Source organism: Scyliorhinus canicula, chromosome 11 (assembly GCF_902713615.1).
Source record: "Scyliorhinus canicula chromosome 11, sScyCan1.1, whole genome shotgun sequence".
Classification (NCBI taxonomy): domain Eukaryota; kingdom Metazoa; phylum Chordata; class Chondrichthyes; order Carcharhiniformes; family Scyliorhinidae; genus Scyliorhinus; species Scyliorhinus canicula.
This window is the reverse complement of record NC_052156.1, coordinates 123,870,465-123,888,924: the sequence shown is the minus strand read 5'-3', so window position 1 is coordinate 123,888,924 and position 18,460 is coordinate 123,870,465. Positions and strand designations below refer to the sequence as shown.

Here is an 18,460-nt window from a genome sequence, read left to right as displayed (position 1 = left end):
AAGAGGGTGGCTGTCGATTAGTTGGATGGATACGAGCGATGCTGATTGGTTTGGCGGAGGCGGGCGGCCTCGGAGTGATTGGGTGGAGCGAGGCGGCGGCTGATTGGTGCAGCGGAAGAAGGCTGTTGTTGATTGGTTGGGAGGTGGGAGGCGACCGCGGATTGGTGGAGCCGGGGTTGGGATCGGAGGCTGGTGATTGGCTCTGCGGAGTGCAGGAGGTTGATGATTGGTCGGGCGGAGGCGGGAGGCAGCCATGGAGACGCTGGTACTGGATAATGGCGCGAGTACGGCCAAGATCGGCTTCAGCGACAAGCGAGTCAGGTAAGTAATAGAGCGCGAGAGAGGCCGGTGCCCGCCTTCAGGCCGACCCGATCTCATCCTTCCCTCTCTCTCTTGTCCCGTTGCAGCGTTTTGCCCAACTGCCAGTTCCGGTCCAGGACGGCTCGTCTCAAAACCTTCACCTCCAACCAGATCGACGAGATCAAGGACCCCTCCGGCCTGTATTACATCCTCCCCTTCCAGAAGGTGGGTGCAACGGGCGGTTCCGAGTAAACCCGGAGCCAGGCCTCCGATAAAAACACAAAGTGTAGTCACATTGGACCTGAAACGTGAATTCGTGTCTCTCTTCCCCCCCCCCCCCCCCCCTTTGCTGCTTGAGCATTTCCAGCACTTTCTGTTTTTCTCTCAGATTTCCAGCATCCGCGGTATTTTGTTTCTATTGCACTGGAGTCACTCCTGCTCCAGTCTGGGTTGCCATTGTGCACACGATGAGGATGAAATCGGAGTGTTTTGGGTATTGCCATCTGTAGGGGAGGGCGATCCACATCTCTCCTGGATGCATTCTAGACGGAGCTCTGGCACCGGCCACCTGGACAAGAATACCTTACCTCCAGATATCAGAAATTTGGGGCTGGATTCTCTGCCCCGCTGCGCCACATTCCTGTTTCACCCTGCCGGCGGGATGCTCCGTTACGTCGGCTGGTCAATGGGATTTCCCATTGTGGGGCAGCCCCATGCCATCGGGAAACCCCTGGGGCAGCCGACAAAACGGAGCATCCCGCTGGTGGAAAATCCAGCCTACGGTATTCCAATGCCGGCATTCAGACCTGTCAATCGCATCTAAACTTTTACTGTTTAATTTCCAAATGCCTCATACCAATGGGATGAGGTAACAGAACCCCTGATCTCCTTATTAATCTTTCTACCAGCATGAATTACTTTATATTTCTCTGCATTTAACTTAATATGCCAACTTCTGTCCATTCCACCAACCCGTCTATGCCCTTTTCAAATTCTACACTATTCTCACAGTTTACAATGCTTCAAGTTTTGTATCAAATGCAAACTTTGAAATTGCTTCCTCTGTATACCAAAGTCTGGTTATCACTGTTTGGATGGCTAGTGCGTGGTGCAGAGTGACCTGTTGTGGCTGAGGTCGATTTGGGAACCACCTCCTCATCCTGTCCCTGAGAGTGGAGGTAATGGGAAGCCACCACTGACGAGAAGAAAACTGCCAAGAAAAATGGCTCGCGTTGAAGCATCAGCAGATAATGAGCTAGGGACCTGCCTTCAAGGCATAACACACATGAATGAATGAATTATCGAATTGGATTTGTTTATTGTCATGTGTGCCGAGTGAAAAGTATTTTTCTGTGAGCAGCTCAACAGATCATTGAGTACATGGGAAGAAAAGGGAATAAGAGAAAATACATAATAGGGCAACACACGGTATACAATATAACTACATAAGCACCGGCATCGGATGAAGCATACAGGGTGTAGTGTTAATGAGGTCAGTCCACAAGAGGGTCATTTAGGAGTCTGGTAACAGCGGGAAAGAAGCTGTTTTTGAGTCTGTTCGTGCGTGTTCTCAGACTTCTGTATCTCCTGCCCGATGGAAGAAGTTGGAAGAGTGAGTAAGCCGGGTGGGAGGGATCTTTGATTATGCTGCCCGCTTTCCCCAGGCAGCGGGAGATGTAGATGGAGTCAATGGATGGGAGGCAGGTTTGTGTGATGGACTGGGTGGTGTTCACGACTCTCTGAAGTTTCTTGCGGTCCTGGGCCGAGCAGTTGCCATACCAGGCTATGATGCAGCCAGATAGGATGCTTTCTATGGTGCATCTGTAAAAGTTAGTAAGGATTAATGTGGACATGCTGAATTTCCTTGGTTTCCGGAGGAAGTATAAGTGCTGTTGTGCTTTCTTGGTGGTAGCGTCAACGTTGGTGGACCAGGACAGATTTTATGGAGATGGGCACCCCTAGGAATTTGAAACTGCTAACCGTCTCCACTCTGGCCCGTTGATGCTGACAGGGGTGTGTACGGTACTTTGCTTCCTGAAGTCAATGACCAACTCTTTAGTTTTGCTGGCATTGAGGGAGAGATTGTTGTCACTGCACCGATCCACTATGTTCTCTATCTCTCTCTCCTGTATTCTGACTCGTCGTTATTCGAGATCCGGCCCACTATGGTCGTATCGCCAGCAAACTTGTAGATGGAGTTGGACCCAAATTTTGCAACGCAGTCGTGTGTGTACAGGGAGTAGAGTAGGGGGCTAAGTACGCAGCCTTGCGGGGCCCCGGTATTGAGGACTATTGTGGAGGAGGTGTTGTTGTTCATTCTTGCTGATTGTGGTCTGTTGGTCAGAAAATCGAGGATCCAGTTGCAGAGTGGGGAGCCAAGTCCTAGGTTTTGGAACTTTGATATGAGCTTGGCTGGGATTATGGTGTTGAAGGCGGAACTGTAGTCAATAAATAGGAGTCTGATGTAGGAGTCCTTGTTGTCGAGATGCTCTGGGGATAGGGCCAGGAAAATGGCATCTGCTGTGGACCGGTTGCGACGGTATGCGAATTGCAGTGGATCAAGACGTTCTGGGAGTATGGAGGTGATGCGCTTCATGATCAACCTCTCTAAGCACTTCATTACGACTGAAGTCAGGGCCACCGGATGGTAGTCATTGAATGTTGCCTGGTTCTGAAGGAGTAGGTCATGCAGGCCCTTGAACCTGCCTCCCACCCCCATTTTCAGTAAGATCTTGTCTGATCTGATTGTGTCCTCAGCTCCACTTTCCTGCCTGCCTCTCTAATAGTCTAAATTTCTTTCTAGTTCAGTCTTGAATACCCATAAGCACCTAGCTTCCATTACTCTCTGGTGTAGAGAATTCGAAAGAATAACAACCCGGTGAGAGAAGGTTCTCCTCATCTGCCTCAAATGAAAGATACTTTATACTGAAACTGCTTGTAGTTTTGGATTTCCCTTCAAGGGGAAACATTGTCTCAGCACCTATCCTGTCAGTCATGTACAGTTCAAAAAGATCATGTCTCATTCTTCTAATCATTTCCCATAGGATAACTGCTTCGTTCCAGGAATCAAATGACTTGAACCTTCTCTGAGCTTCCTCCAATGCAAGTATATCTCTCCTTAAACAAGGAGACTAAAACTGTATGCAGTACGCCAGGTGTGGTCTCGCCATACCTGTACAGCTGTGGCAAGACTTCCATGCTTTGATGCTCCATTCCCTTTGCCATAAAGGCCAACATTCTATTTGCCTTTTCAAATACTAACATTTAGTGATTCATGTACAAGAACACCCCTCTGTGCTGCATCATTCTGTTACCTCATCCTATTTAATTAATATTTTGCTTTTTTGTTTTGCCTACTAAATTAGATAACTTCACATTTTCCCACATATTCCATTTCCCCACATAATCCATGGCCAAACTTTTGCCCAATTGCTTAACTATCTATATCCCTTTGCGGATCCCGTGTCCTTGCAATTTTCTTTCCCATCTATCTTTGTATCGCCAGCAAATTTTGCTACAATTTGCTCTGCCCTTCATCCAAGTAATTACAGGTTGCAAATAGTTGAAGTCCTGGCACTGATTCTTGTGGCACTCCACCGGTTGCGGTTTGCCAACAGGAAAGTTGCAATGATTAGATATATTAAAACAGTAAAGTCAATAGCCTGCTTACAACAACCTCACTACATGCACTTACTTCCAAAGCTTCTTGGGTGCTCATGATCTTTCCACTGTCCTTCTGCATAACCTTGGCCACTGCCATTTCAAAGTCTTTTGTGCCATGAACTCTTTTTTTTTTCCTCTTACGGCATATGTGCTGGCTTCTGGCATACTCCCTTAACCTCATTGATACCACACGTTAAGTTCATCTTGCAAGAACTAATCTTCAGAATATCAAGATGAGCCTCTTCATTGGAGGAGGGAATTAAATTTTCCCATCAATTTGTCCTGATTGCACAGCAAAGCAGGATCCAGGATGTCAATTCATTGGTTGCCATAATGACCTTAATATTCATAGTGGCCTCAAACCCATAAAGCTGGTTGAGAAGTTCCAACATTGTGTGCTGCATTTCACTGTCACCACCAGAACCACTATCCAATCGCAAAGAACAAATAGAGTCAATTTCATCCATGAAGATAATAGTTGGAGCATGCTCTCTGGCATCACAAACAGCTCACACACCATACCAGTATCTTCGCCAATGAATTTCTGTACAAACTCAGAACGGATGAAGGTGCAGTTTGGTGGGCCACAGCTCTTGCTAGCAGTGTCTTTCCAGTGCCTGGAGGTTCATTCAGCAGTACACCCTTTGGTTGGGCAATGCCGATAGCTTCAAACAGTTAAGGATGCTTCATAGGCACTTCAATAACCTTAATCTCTTTGATCTGTTTGTCCAAGCCACCAATCATTTCATAGCTAGAATCTGTAACCTTCTCGACCATCATCCGAAACACCAGAGGGTCCACTTTGCTGGGCAGAATTTTGTGTGGCGTGTAGCTATCGTTTCTTAAAGCTTCACGGCAATTAGGAGTCACATCATTAATGTCAATGTTCTGTCTACATCCACAGCAAATTTTCCCTCTGGATGAACCTTGACAAGCACCTTCTCCTTGTCCATCGCTCTCCTTCATAAGACCCCTGTTCCTGTAATAGCTGTATTCTTCCTGCAGGTGCGCATTTTGGCAATGAGTTCATTTCTTTGAGCCTGTAGACATTGGAGATTCTGATTCTTATCATTAACAATAAGCTGCAGTTCTTCAATTTTTGATAGATAATACTGGTGGCGATCTATCCCTCCCTTTCCATCTTCACATGCCCATTTGTAAGCTGCTGGAAATTGATTCCATGAAACAATATTCTGGACAACTGCAGAGCAGTCAAGTCAGTGAGACAATGCTCAAACCTGGCATTGTCACCCACTCTGTCCCCCGGCCATGCGTCTTAAAGCAAGACTGTTCCTTGTCCGTGCATCTTGAAGCTGGAACAGTTAATTTTAAATCTGAGGGGCAGCACGGTGGCGCAGTGGTTAGCACTGCTGTCTCACAGTGCCGAGGTCCCAGGTTCAAGCCCGGCTCTGGGTCACTCTGTGGAGTTTGCACATTCTCCCCGTGTTTTCGTAGGTTTCGCCCCCACAACCCAAAGATGTGCAGGGTAGGTGGATTGGCCACGCTAAATTGCCCCTTAATTGGAAAAAATTAATTAGGTACACTAAATTTATAAAAAAATAAAATTTTAAAATTGAGACAGATAGATTTTTGTTAAGGGATATGGAGTTAGGCCACAGATCAGCCATGATCTCATTAAATGGCTTCACGGGCTCGAGGGGCTGAATGGCCTACTCCTGTTTCTAAATTTCAACCTGACCATAATTCAACTTGACTTTACTTTTTATATTAATGCTCCTGTGGATATATTTTGCCTTTTTTTGTTTCATAGATTCTCTTTGCCCTCCTGGTTGTTTTTTGACATTTATCTTTATCTCCTTTGTCACTGTCTCTTCCACTGTCCATGCAATTACTGTGTACTGCTTTCATTACACTCCGTTATTCTCTTTATATCTTTATTGGTGTCTCAGTGATAGGGTGCTCGAATAGTGATAATATTAAAAGACTAATAATCGACTAATGCTCCAGAGGTGGAGTTCAAATCCCAGCATGATAGGGGGTGGAATCTAAATTCAATTGATTAATTAATCAAGGATAAAAAGGTAGTCTGCCCAATGGGATGAGAGAAGAGCTAGCTAAGGTAGACTGGGAGCAAAGACTTTATGGTGAAACAGTTGAGGAACAGTGGAGAACCTTCCAAGCGATTTTTCACAGTGCTCAGCAAAGGTTTATACCAACAAAAAGGAAGGACGGTCGCAAGAGGGAAAATTGACCGTGGATATCGAAGGAAATAAAGGAGATTATCAAATTGAAGGAAAAAGCAGACAAAGTGTCAGAGATTAGTGGGAGACTAGAGGACTGGGAAATCTTTAGGGGGCAACAGAAAGCTACTAAAAAAGCTATAAAGAAGAGTAAGATAGATTATGAGAGTAAATTTGCTCAGAACAGATAGTAAAAGTTTCTACAAATATATAAAACAAAAAAGAGTGGCTAAGGTAAATATTGGTCCTTTAGAGGATGAGAAGGGAGATTTAATAATGGGAAATGAGGAAATGGCTGGGGAACTGAACAGGTTTTTTGGGTCGGTCTTCACAGTGAAAGACACAAATAACATGCCAGTGACTGATAGAAATGAGGCTATGACAGGTGAGGACCTTGAGATAATTGTTATCACTAAGGAGGTAGTGATGTGCAAGTTAATGGGGCTAAAGGTAGACAAGTCTCCTGGCCCTGATGGAATGCACCCCAGAGTGCTAAAAGAGATGGCTAGGGAAAATGCAAATGCACTAGTGATAATTTCCCAAAATTCACTAGACTCTGGGGTTCTCCCGGCAGATTGGAAATTAGCAAACGTGACACCACTGTTTAAAAAAGGAGATGGGCAGAAAGCGGGTAATTATAGGCCAGTTAGCTTAACTTCGGTAGTAGGGAAGATGCTGGAAACTATCATCGTGAAAGAAATATCGAGGCATCTGGATGGAAATTGTCCCATTGGGCAGACGCAGCATGGGTTCATAAAGGGCTGGTCGTTCCTAACTAATATAGTGGAATTCTTTGAGGACATTACCAGTGCGGTAGATAATGGGGAGCCAATGGATGTGGTATATCTGGATTTCCAGAAAGCTTTTGATAAGGTGCTACACAAAAGGTTGCTGCATAAGATAAAGATGCATGGTATTAAGGGTAAAGTAGTAGCATGGATAGAGGATTGGTTAATTAATATAAAGCAAAGAGTGGGGATTAATGGGTGTTTCTCTGGTTGGCAATCAGTAGCTAGTGGTGTCCCTCAGGGATCAGTGTTGGGCCCACAATTGTTCACAATTTACATAGATGATTTGGAGTTGGGGACCAAGTGAAATGTGTCCAAGTTTGCAGATGGCATTATGATGAGTGGTAAAGCAAAAAGTGCAGAGGATAACAGAAGTCTGCAGAGGGATTTGGATAGGTTAAGTGACTGGGCTAGGGTCTGGCAGATGGAATACAATGTTGACAAATGTGAGGTTGTCCATTTTGGTAGGAATAACAGCATAAGGGATTATTATTTAAATAAAATATTAAAACATGCTGCTGTGCAGAGACCTGGTTGTCCTAGTGCATGAGCCGCAAAATGTTGGTTTACAGGTGCAACAGGTGATTAAGAAGGCAAATGGAATTTTGTCCTTCATTGCTAGAGGGATGGAGTTTCAGACTAGGGAGGTTATGCTGCAATTGTATACGGTGTTAGTGAGGCCACACCTGGAGTGTTATGTTCAGTTTTGGTCTCCTTACCTGAGAAAGGACGTACTGGCACTGGAGGGTGTGCAGAGAAGATTCACTAGGTTAATCGCAGAGCTGAAGGGGTTGGATTACGAGGAGAAGTTGAGTAGACTGGGACTGTACTCATTGGAATTTAGAAGGATGCCGGGGGGGGGGGGGGGGGGGGGGGGGGGAAATGTTATAGAAACATATAAAAATTATGAAGGGAATAGATAGGATAGATGTGGGCACGTTGTTTCCACTGGCGGGTGACAGCAGAACTAGGGGGCATAGCTTCAAAATAAGGGGAAGTAGATTTTGGACTGATCTTAGGAGGAACTTCTTCACCCAAAGGGATTTGAATCTATGGAATTCCTTGCCCAGTGAAGCAGTTGAGGCTCCTTCATTAAATGTTTTTAATATAAAGATAGATAGTTTTTTGAAGAAGAAAGGGTCTAAGGGCTGTGGTGTTCGGGCCGGAAAGTGAACTGAGTCCACAAAAGATCAGCCATGATCTCATTGAATGGCGGAGCAGGCTCAAGGGGCCAGATGGCCTACTCCTGCTCCTAGTTCTTATGTTCTTATGTTAGAAACACAGCACTATTTGGAAATAATTTGTACAGGGAAGGTTTAATTATCTGGCTGTGTTGAATTGATTGATCTCGGCTGCAAGTTGGTAGGATGCTACAATTGGCCTCTTGAGTATATGTGGTAGGGGAAGAAGCAACCAAGGTTCACACTTCTGACAGCTGTCGTGACAATTGATGGAAGGTGCATATGTTGAGATTAGAGAGGGATAGAATAAGACTTGGGACTGATTCCTTTTATTGGTTTTGTAATTGTGGAAATTGGGTTCATATGGACAATGGCCATATGGGCAAGATTATATGAGGACTGCTGGTACACATGGAATGGCAACCTGACATTAGCCAGTGATGTTGAGAGGAAAAGGAAACTCGAAAAATGAATAAAAATATATATGCACAATTGTTTTTATGAAGAGGAAGAAAGAATATACTTTTACAGATCTGGATAGTGGAAAATTATCTTCCATACTGAGAGATGAAAAGACATCCCTCGCCTTGTATGTTTACATCCTCAACATTGTGGCCAAATAGTGGTTATACCATGGTTATAGATAATGCTTGCGATTTAAGGAATAGGTTTTATGGTTTTGACCATTATTGTTTCTGTTACAGTGGAGATGACAGCTTTGTTTATCACAAAAATCAATGGTTAAAAAAACTGTCTTAATTCAATGCATCTTAATTCAAGTATATTAATGCTGACTTTACTGTCAAAAGTTTTAGTTTTCAAAGTCAAACATAATACGTCAGAGATTGGTCCATGTTACTTTTGATTTTTTTTCAATTGCTACAAAAATGCATGTATTGAATTTATTATATCTGCAAATTATGTAGTCGGAGACACTTTTGATAACTTTCTAAGTATTTGGTTTAGAATGGCAAGTTTTAAGGCAGTATGTGGTGCAGTGGTTGGTACTGAGGACCCGGGTTCGAATCCTGGTCCTGATTCACTGTCCGTGTGGAGTTTGCACATTCTCCCCATGTCTGCATGGGTTTCACCCCCACAACCCAAAGATGTGCAGGTCAGGTGGATTGGCCACGCTAAATTGCCCCATAATTGGAAAAAAATTAATTGGGTACTCTAAATTTATATTTAAAAAAATTAAATGGCATGTTTTCATCTTGTGGCTCAGTATTTACTTTCAGCAAACTTTAAAACAAAATTCAGGTTAAAGATTGCCGACCTCTGAACTTAGACTGTTTACTGTTGTAAACTAACGGATAGAAAAATGTAATGGATTACAAAAGGGGAAGGAAGAAAAAATGTTTTCTTTTGTTCACGGGATGTGGATGTCAGTGGCTAGGTCAGCATTTATTACTCCATCCTTATTTCTCTTGAGAAGGTGGTGGTGTGTTTGTTGCCTTCTTCAAAGTCCATGGAATAATATGTTTCATAGATGCCCAGAAAAGGCTAGCTTCAGTTCTGTAACTGCTAATTCAAAATAATTGCTTGCTGTGATTGTGTTGTAGATAGTGATAACCTCTTTGGTATTGTTGGGTGGAAAAAAACAGTGGGAAAGTTTGATGGGAGGGTTGAGAACTGCAGAACACATAAGGTGGCTGGGAGAAAAAAACAAAGTGGTGTGAAAACCCTTTGTTACGCTCTGGATTGCACTGCTTGAAAGAATGGAGATTTTGTTATCATTTTTAAAAGGAATTTCAAGTAACTAAAGGGGAATAATTTACAGGGAAAGGGCGAGGGAGTGGGATTAGCTAAATTGCTCTTGCAGCGATAGCATGGATTTAATGGCCTGCAACCGATTTATGATTTTATATTTGATTTATGTTAAGTTACTTCATTTTCGTTTTTGTGTCTTCATTCTAGGTAAAATTCCAGTTTCATCTATTTTACGACCATATTGCGTTGTGTTAAACATTTGGTACAAAAAGATGGCTTTTGGTTTCCTCGGAAATGTTGAAAAATTGTGTTATCTTTTGTCTCTGAATGCATAATTTACATTTTGTACCATTCCTCATTTTAGGGATACTTGGTAAACTGGGATGTTCAGAGGCAAGTATGGGATCACCTGTTTGGCAAAGAAATGTACAAGGCAAGTACTCTGTGATCATTAGCATGTTATGGTGATTCTAATTTGGAAACCTACCCTTTTGATTTTTACATTCTACTATTTTACATAGCCAACACTAATGGGTGCTGATTGGTACCTTGGATCGTACTCTTCACATGTAAATATCTCTTCATTGGCTACATTTGTAAGTTCAGTTGTCTTACTTAATAGTTGCCAGTGTGTCGAGTAAAAGAATCTTCAACATATTCCCTCACATATTCTGTGGCCACTAGTGCTCAAAATACCACACATGGTCTTGCAAGAAAAGCAATAACTTGCATTTATATAATGTCTTTAAAGTAGGAAGATGATCTGAGGGTGTTTCATAGCAGCCTGTCCAGACAAAACGTGACACCAATCCAAAAAAGAAAATTGTGTTGGGGCATCTGAAGCTTTGTTAGTGGTAGGTTTTAAGGAGTGTCTTTAAAGTAGAGAAGTAGAGAGCTTTCGGGGTGAAGTTCCAGATTTTAGGGTCTAGATGGTTGAAAGATTGTCATTCATTGGGGTGAAGGGTGCATAAGGGACCAAAGTTCGAGGAACACAGTTCATAGAGGGTTCTACAGTTGGAGAAGGTCATAGAGATAGGAAAGGAGTGACTTGAACATATGGATTAGAATTTTAAAATGCTGCAAAGAGGTTGAGCGGAGATCCAGGCGTTCAAGTACTTTGAAGAGGGAAAGACAGGTTGGAGATGAGGTGGTAATTTGCATGGTGGTGATGGCTGGTTTGCAGGAGAGAGAGAAGGATGTTGTTTGCAATAGCAGTTAGCATGAAGACAAGAAAGCAAGTTGGGTGATCATCTTGCTGGTAATAGGGTCAAGGCAGCAAAAGATGGATCCTATTGATAAGATGAGCTTGGAGATGGTATGAGGGAAGTAAACTTGCAAAAGGTGAGAGTTCAGATTTAGGACCTTCAGTTGACTTGGTAAAGACAGAAGGATTGTAGCAGAGACAAGTAAATGAATGGTTTCAATCTTATTGACAAAGAAATCCACGAGCTCCTTGCATAATGAAGGAGGCAGGGAAGAAGAATTTACAGAAGCTAGGATGATCTTTGAATTCTGAGATGATATTGCACTAGTGAGCAGTTTTGGCAGCTGAGTTCAAAGTGTGATTACGCTTGGTGTGGTCCATCTAGATCTGGTCATGAATGGCTAAACTAGTTGTGTGACATAGGTGTTCAAGTTGGCACTTGGACTTGAGGTGGTAAAATTGCTGGCTGTACCAAGGGAATGATCAAGCTGGGTGATTGTGTGTGCATGCATGTGTGTGTGTGTTCCTGGGGACTGTAGTTCACTGGGGTCAACCTGTCTACATTAAACAACTGATGATGACGCTGGCAAGGATTGTTCTCTGTCTCAGAAGACGACACCTCTTCTGGATGATTTTGAGCAATAGCTGATTACTATTGGAATGGCAAAATTAGCACACACTGGCTCCTGAACAGCAAGCTACCAGTAACTTCATTGCAGTGTTAATGTAAGCCTACCTGTGACACTAATAAAGATTATTATTATGACCACAAGGCTCAGTACTTGCACCAGTGCCCTTCCAATGTCTACACAAGATGCCCACAAAATTGTGCGGAGTTGCATGTGCAGATAAGCTTGTCAGTGAACACAATGACATAGGCTCCACCTTTTAACAAAGATCTAAACTCCATGGAAGCTCAAAGCCAAATCCTTACAAAACATAGGTAAATCTTGATAACAGAAACACTAAGTACATTCTGAAAGTGACCTTTTAAGGCAATGCTGTTCAAGTGACTTTGTTGCGACTAACTCTGAGCGAAGCTTGTTCGCATATTAACCTTCCACGGCCACTTCAATAAGGTATCCAGCAAGACCAAGACAGGGATTGATTTGTTCCAGAACCTTCTGAGCACAGGCTGGGGAGTACTAGTGCTTCAGATGCCAGTGATGGTCATAGTGTACTCTGTAACTGAGTGCATCAGTATGGAGCTTAAGTAGTTTTATTTAATGCCGTCCAACTACTCCCATGCAGCGCACTACTGGAACCCTCAAGTCTACCCAACACAGTGTCTGCGTATCTCTTCCCCCATTTATTCTCCGTGATGCTGCAACCCTCTGTAAAGTCCATCATGTTGAGGAAATCAAATGTTGTCTCATCCACGGGGACTTCACCAATGTCCTTCAACATCATTTGAAATTGTACAAGTCCTTTTGAACCCACACACTTGACCTTCAACAAAGTTACTTCCACCCTGATTTTAAGTTTCTCTCAGAATTCAATCTGCTGCTGTGATCATTTGTTTCCCTGGGGAGGCCTGGGTACTGATTGCGTAGGGTGGGGCACAACGTGATTGCTGATTCATTGCCTTCTGGATTTCTGTCCTTGCAAACATCACTCCCTCACACGTCAGCCACCATGTGACAAAATCCCACAAGCTTGTTGAAACCATCAGTGCTCCAACTCACTTACCATTCCATGATAACCTGTTCAACTCGCCTACTGCCCACCTTCCATCTCAGCGCTCTATATGAAGCAACTTTCCTGAGTGAGATTTACCAGGATATATTGGATCAAGGAATAGGAAACTCTGAGGGCAGTAGGATACCTTGCAGATTTCCTTTTCTAAGTTGTCTCATTTAGGCTTAGTGAAATAACTTCTTACAAAGTTTTATTATTTTCAAAGTTTTCCGCAATAGATGTTTCAAATTCACAGCATTTTTTGAAGACTTGGGCTGAGTGGAAGTTGGGTTACGAAGTAATATAAACATAGCTGGAAAAACATATAATTAAAAGGCAGTAGGCTAAACTTAGTAAAAAGTGCTATGACCAGTATATCCACTCTATGAATGGTGCCAAATTGTTTTTAAAGATTCCTTTCAGGTGTCGGCCTTGTTCAGTTGGTAGCACTATTAACTGAATCAGAAGGCTATGGGTTTGGGTTCTCCAGGATTTGACCACATAACCTAGGCTGAAATATCAATGCAGTGCTAAATGAATGCTGCATTGTTGGAGGGGCTGTCCGTTGATTGAATCAACAAGGCAACATCTTGGCTACCTGTTTAGGTGGACAATAAAATTGTGACTTCAAAGAAGAGCAGACACATTTTCCTCATTCTCCTGGCTAGTGCCATTCCCTCACCCACAGTATTAAAATCCAATTAACTGGCCATTTTCAATGAAAACCATGCAGAAGGATAGAGCCAAACCACCAGCACTTGAGAGGAGAAAAGATAAATTAACTCTTGGTTTATACTTTTCTGCGTATGCAGATGGATCTGATGTACAAAGTCAGCATTTTTCATTTCACATTTTGATTATTAATCCTCCTGCTATTTATGAGTCCTTCAGTTTTCAGCATTGCAAAATTAACTACACTGTTAATTTTGAGATATTCAAGAGGGATGAGAAAGTGCAATAAGTGCAATAAGTGTTTAATTCTGGCTTTGAATAAGAAAATAAATCTAAGTAAATTGTGCTTTATTTTCTTTATTACATCCAGCACACTGTCTGCATGGTTTCTGATTTAATTTTGGATGGGAACTTCTTATTAATACTATTGAATTGAAGAATAAGGGTCCACTTCAATTAAAGCTCAGATGGAGAGTCTGACAGCTATCCATGTAATGACAGCACACACGAATAAATGTTTCTGCACGTTGTTTCTTGAAAATAAAATTGATTAGAGCTCAAGAGTTTTGATTTTAGAATACAGTGTGTTTTAGATTTATTGTGTACCGAGGTACAGTGGAAAGTATTGGTCTGCGTACAATTCAGGCAGATCGCTCCATACATGAAACGATAAAAACATGATACATAATTTAAATACATAAGCATAGACAGCGGGTGAAGAATACGGCTGATAGTGCTACAACTGTAGAGAAGATGCGTAGAAAGATCAATTCAGTCCATAAGAGGGCTATTCAGGAGTCTGGTAACAGAAGGGAAGAAGCTGTTTTTGAATCTATTGGTGTGTGTTCTCAAACTTTAGTATCGTCTCCCCAATGGAAGAGGTTGGAAGAGAGAATAAACTGCGCGGGAGGGTTATTTGATTTTGCTGCCCGCTTTCACAAGGCAGAACCGTGTCAACGGATGGGAGGCAGGCTCGCTTTGTTCACGACTTTCTGTAGTTTCTTGAGGGCTTAGGCTGAGCAGTTGCCATACCAGGCTGTGATGCAGACAGATCGGATGCTTTCCTGTACTAGCCTCCCCGAACAGGGGCTTTTCACAGTAACTTCATTTGAAGCCTACTTGTGACAATAAGCAATTTTCATTTAATCTCTATGGTACATCTAGAAATTGGACATTGTGGACACGCCAAATTTCCTTAATTTCCTGAGGAGTTATAGGTACTGTTGTGCTTTCTTGGTCATAGTGTCAACGTGGGTGGACCAGGAAAGATTGTTGGTGATGTTTACATCTAGGAATTTGAAGCTGTCCTCCATCTCGGCACCATTGATACATACAAGGGCGTGGACAACATTTTGCTTCCTGAAGTAGATGATCAGCTCCTGAGTTTTGCTGACATTGAGGAATAGATTATTGTCATTGCACCTTGCCACTTAAGTTCTCTATCTCCCTCCTATACTCTGACTCGTTGTTGTTTGAGATCCGACCCACTACAGTCGTGTCATCAGCAAACCTGTAGATGGAGTTGGAGCCAAATTTTGCCACACAGACATATGTGTGTAGGGAGTACAGTAATGGGCTAAGTATGCACCATGTGGGGCCCTGGTATTGAGGAATATTATGGAGGAGGTGTCGTTGTTTATCCTTTCAGATTGCGGTTGTGGGCGAGGAAGTCATCGATCTAGTTGCAGAGGGAGGAGTCTCCTAGCCGTTGGAGTTTGGATATGAGCTTGGCTGGGATTATGGTGTTGAAGGCAGAGCTGTAGTCAATGTACAGGAGTCTGATGTAAGTGTCCTTGTTGTCGAGATGCTCCAGGGATGAATGTAGGTCCAGGGAGATGGCATCTGCTGTGGACCGATTGTGGCGGTAGGCGAATTGCAGTGGATCAAGGCAATCTGGAAGTTTGGTGTTGATGTGTCTCATCATTTATGATGCACTTGAAATAAATCAAAGCCTGGACTGCAAGTAAACTACTTTTCGCTGTACCTCTGTACACGTGACAATAAACCAATCCAAGTATTTATTTTTTCTAAAATCATTTTTATTGAAAAATTTTGAATTTATACAACAACATCAAACCATACTAAAATACCAACAATAACAATAATGACAACAATCATAAACCTTCGCCCCTCCTCAATGAACAACCCAACATATTAACAACAACTTAAATTAACGCAATGTTAAGTTACATAACCGTAGCGGAAAAACTCCTCAATGAACAACCCAACATATTAACAACAACTTAAATTAACACAATGTTAAGTTACATAACCGTAACGGGAAAAAAAAATATAGAAACGATACTAAGGAACCCCCCCCCCCCACCCCCCGGGTTGCTGCTGCTATTGACCAATATACCTATCTTTGAGCCAGGAAGTCCAGGAAAGGCTGCCACCGTTTATAGAACCCTTGTACTGATCCTCTCAGGGCAAATTTTACCCTTTCCAACTTTATAAATCCCGCCATGTCATTGACCCAGGTCTCCACACTTGGGGGCCTCGCATCCTTTCACTGCAGCAAGATCCTCCGCCGGGCTACTAGGGACGCAAAGGCCAGGACACCGGTCTCTTTCGCCTCCTGTACTCCCGGCTCCACCGCAACTCCGAAAAAATCGCGAGTCCCCACCCTGGTTTGACCCTGGATCCAACCACCCTCGACACTGTCCCCGCCACCCCCTTCCAGAATTCTTCCAGTGCTGGGCATGCCCAGAACATGTGGGCATGATTCGCAGGACTCCCCGAACATCTGGTGCACCTGTCCTCACCCCCAAAGAACCTACTCATCCTAGTCCCGGACATGTGGGCCCGGTGCAGCACCTTAAATTGGATGAGACTAAGCCTCGCACATGAAGAGGAAGAGTTGACTCTCTCCAAGGCATCCGCCCAAGTCCCGTCCTCTATCTGCTCCCCAAGTTCCCCCTCCCATTTAGCCTTCAGCTCCTCTACTGACGACTCCTCCACCTCCTGCATTACCTTATAGATGTCAGACACCTTCCGCTCTCCGACCCACACCCCCGAAAGCACTCTGTCCATCGCCCCCTGCGAGGGCAGCAAAGGGAGTCCCTCTACCTGTCGCCTAGCAAACGCCTTTACCTACAAGTACCTGAACATGTTCCCTTGGGGAAGCCCAAATTTATCTTCCAGTTCCCCCAGGCCCGCAAACCTCCCGCCAATAAACAGGTCCCTCAATTTACTGATGCCCACCCTTTGCCACCCCCTAAATCCCCCATCAGTGTTCCCCGGGATGAACCGATGATTTCCACCCAATGGAGCCTCCATCGAGCCCCCTGTTTCCCCCCTATGCCGTCTCCACTGTCCCCAGATTCTTAGGGTCGCCGCCACCACCGGGCTTGTGGTATACCTCTTAGGGGAGAGCGGCAACGGCGCCATTACCATGGCACCCAGGCTCGTACCTCTACATGACGCCATCTCCATTCTTTTCCACGCCGCCTCTCCCCCCTCCATCACCCATTTACGCACCATTGACACATTGGCCGCCCAATAGTACCCCAAAAGGTTGGGCAGCGTCAGCCCGCCTCTATCCCTCCCTCGCTCCAGGAAAACCCTCTTCACTCTCTGAGTCCCATGTGCCCACACAAAGCTCAAGATACTGCTAGTCACTCTCCTAAAGAAGGCCCTGGGGATGAAGATGGGCAGGCACTGAAGGAGGAACAAGAACCTCGGAAGCACCATCATTTTGACGGACTGCACCCTCCCCGCCAACGACAATGGCAGCATGTCCCACCTCTTGAACTGCTCCTCCATCTGATCCACAAGCCTGGTGAAATTATGTTTGTGAAGAGTCCCCCAGTCCCTGGCCACCTGCACCCCCAGGTACCTAAAACTCTCCCCTGCCTGCCTAAGCGGGACCAATTCCTTCCTCCTGGTCTCCAGGGTGCACCACAAACACCTCACACTTGCCTAAATTTAGTTTATAACCTGAAAAGGTCCCAAACTGAGCTAGCAGCTCCATCACCCCTGGCATCCCTCCGCCACATACAGTAACAGGTCATCGGCATACAACGACACCCTATGTTCCTCCCCACCTCGCACCAAACCTCTCCACCTCTCTGAATCCCTCAGCGCCATCGCCAGCGGCTCGATTGCCAATGCAAACAACAAGGGGGACAGGGGGCAACCCTGCCTGGTCCCTCGGTAAAGCCGGAAGTACTCCGACCTCCTCCCATTCGTGGCCACGCACACCATCGGGGCCTCGAATAGCAGCCTCACCCATCTAATAAACCCTTCACCAAATCCAAACCTCCCCAACACCTCCCATAAGTACCCCCACTCCACTCTATCGAAGGCCTTCTCCGCATCCAGCACCACCACTATCTCTGCCTCCCCCTCAATCGCTGGCATCATGATGACATTCAACAATCTCCGCACATTCATGTTCAGCTGCCTTCCCTTCACAAACCCTGTCTTATCCTCGTGTACAACCCCTGGCACACAGTCCTCTATCCTGGTGGCCAGGATTTTTGCCAGCACCTTGGCATCTACGTTGAGGAGAGATATGGGTCTGTATGAACCACACTGCTGGGGGTCCTTGTCCCTCTTTAAGATTAACGAGATCAGCGCCCGCGACATCGTCGGGGGCAAAGTCCCCCCTTCCCACGCTTCATTAAGTGTCCGCACCAGCAAGGGGCCCACTAGGTCCACAAACCTTTTGTAAAATTCTACCGGGAACCCATCCGGCCCCGGTGCCTTCCCTGACTGCATCTGCCCGATCCCCTTAACTAGCTCCTCCAGCTCAATCGGCGCACCCAACCCCTCCACCTGCTCCTCCTGCACCTTCGGGAAAGAAAGCCCGTCGAGGAATCTCTCCATTCCCCTCCTCTCCCCCGTTGGCTCCGACCGGTACAGTTCCCCGTAAAAGTCCTTGAAGACCTCATTCACCTCTACCCCCTTCCGCACCACATTCCCACTCTTGTCTCTAACTCCAGCAATTTCCTTAGCCGCATCCCGCTTGCGGAGCTGATGAGCCAGCATCCTACTCGCCTTTTCACCATGTTCGTACACTGCCCCTTGTGCCTTCCTCCACTGTGCCTCCGCCTTTCTAGT

At 44.7% G+C, this 18,460-nt stretch overlaps 1 protein-coding gene and 1 pseudogene across 2 annotated transcripts in view; one reads left to right on the top strand and one right to left on the bottom strand.

Annotated features, from left to right (window-relative positions):
- The first annotated feature begins 214 nt into the window (after nt 1-214).
- Nucleotides 215-18,460, top strand: part of actr6 (actin related protein 6) — a 69,618-nt gene continuing 51,372 nt past the window's right edge. Inside the window, exons 1-3 of one of the 2 annotated variants that reach the window (XM_038811284.1) lie at nt 215-321; nt 408-525; nt 10,208-10,276. In XM_038811284.1, the coding sequence (XP_038667212.1) occupies nt 254-321; nt 408-525; nt 10,208-10,276 (255 nt within the window). In that variant the 5' untranslated portion in view covers nt 215-253. Of the gene's footprint in view, nt 322-407; nt 526-4,867; nt 4,969-10,207; nt 10,277-18,460 lie in introns of those variants that run through there. The other variant, XM_038811285.1, reaches the window with a different exon arrangement.
- Nucleotides 4,207-4,929, bottom strand: LOC119973616 (annotated as a pseudogene).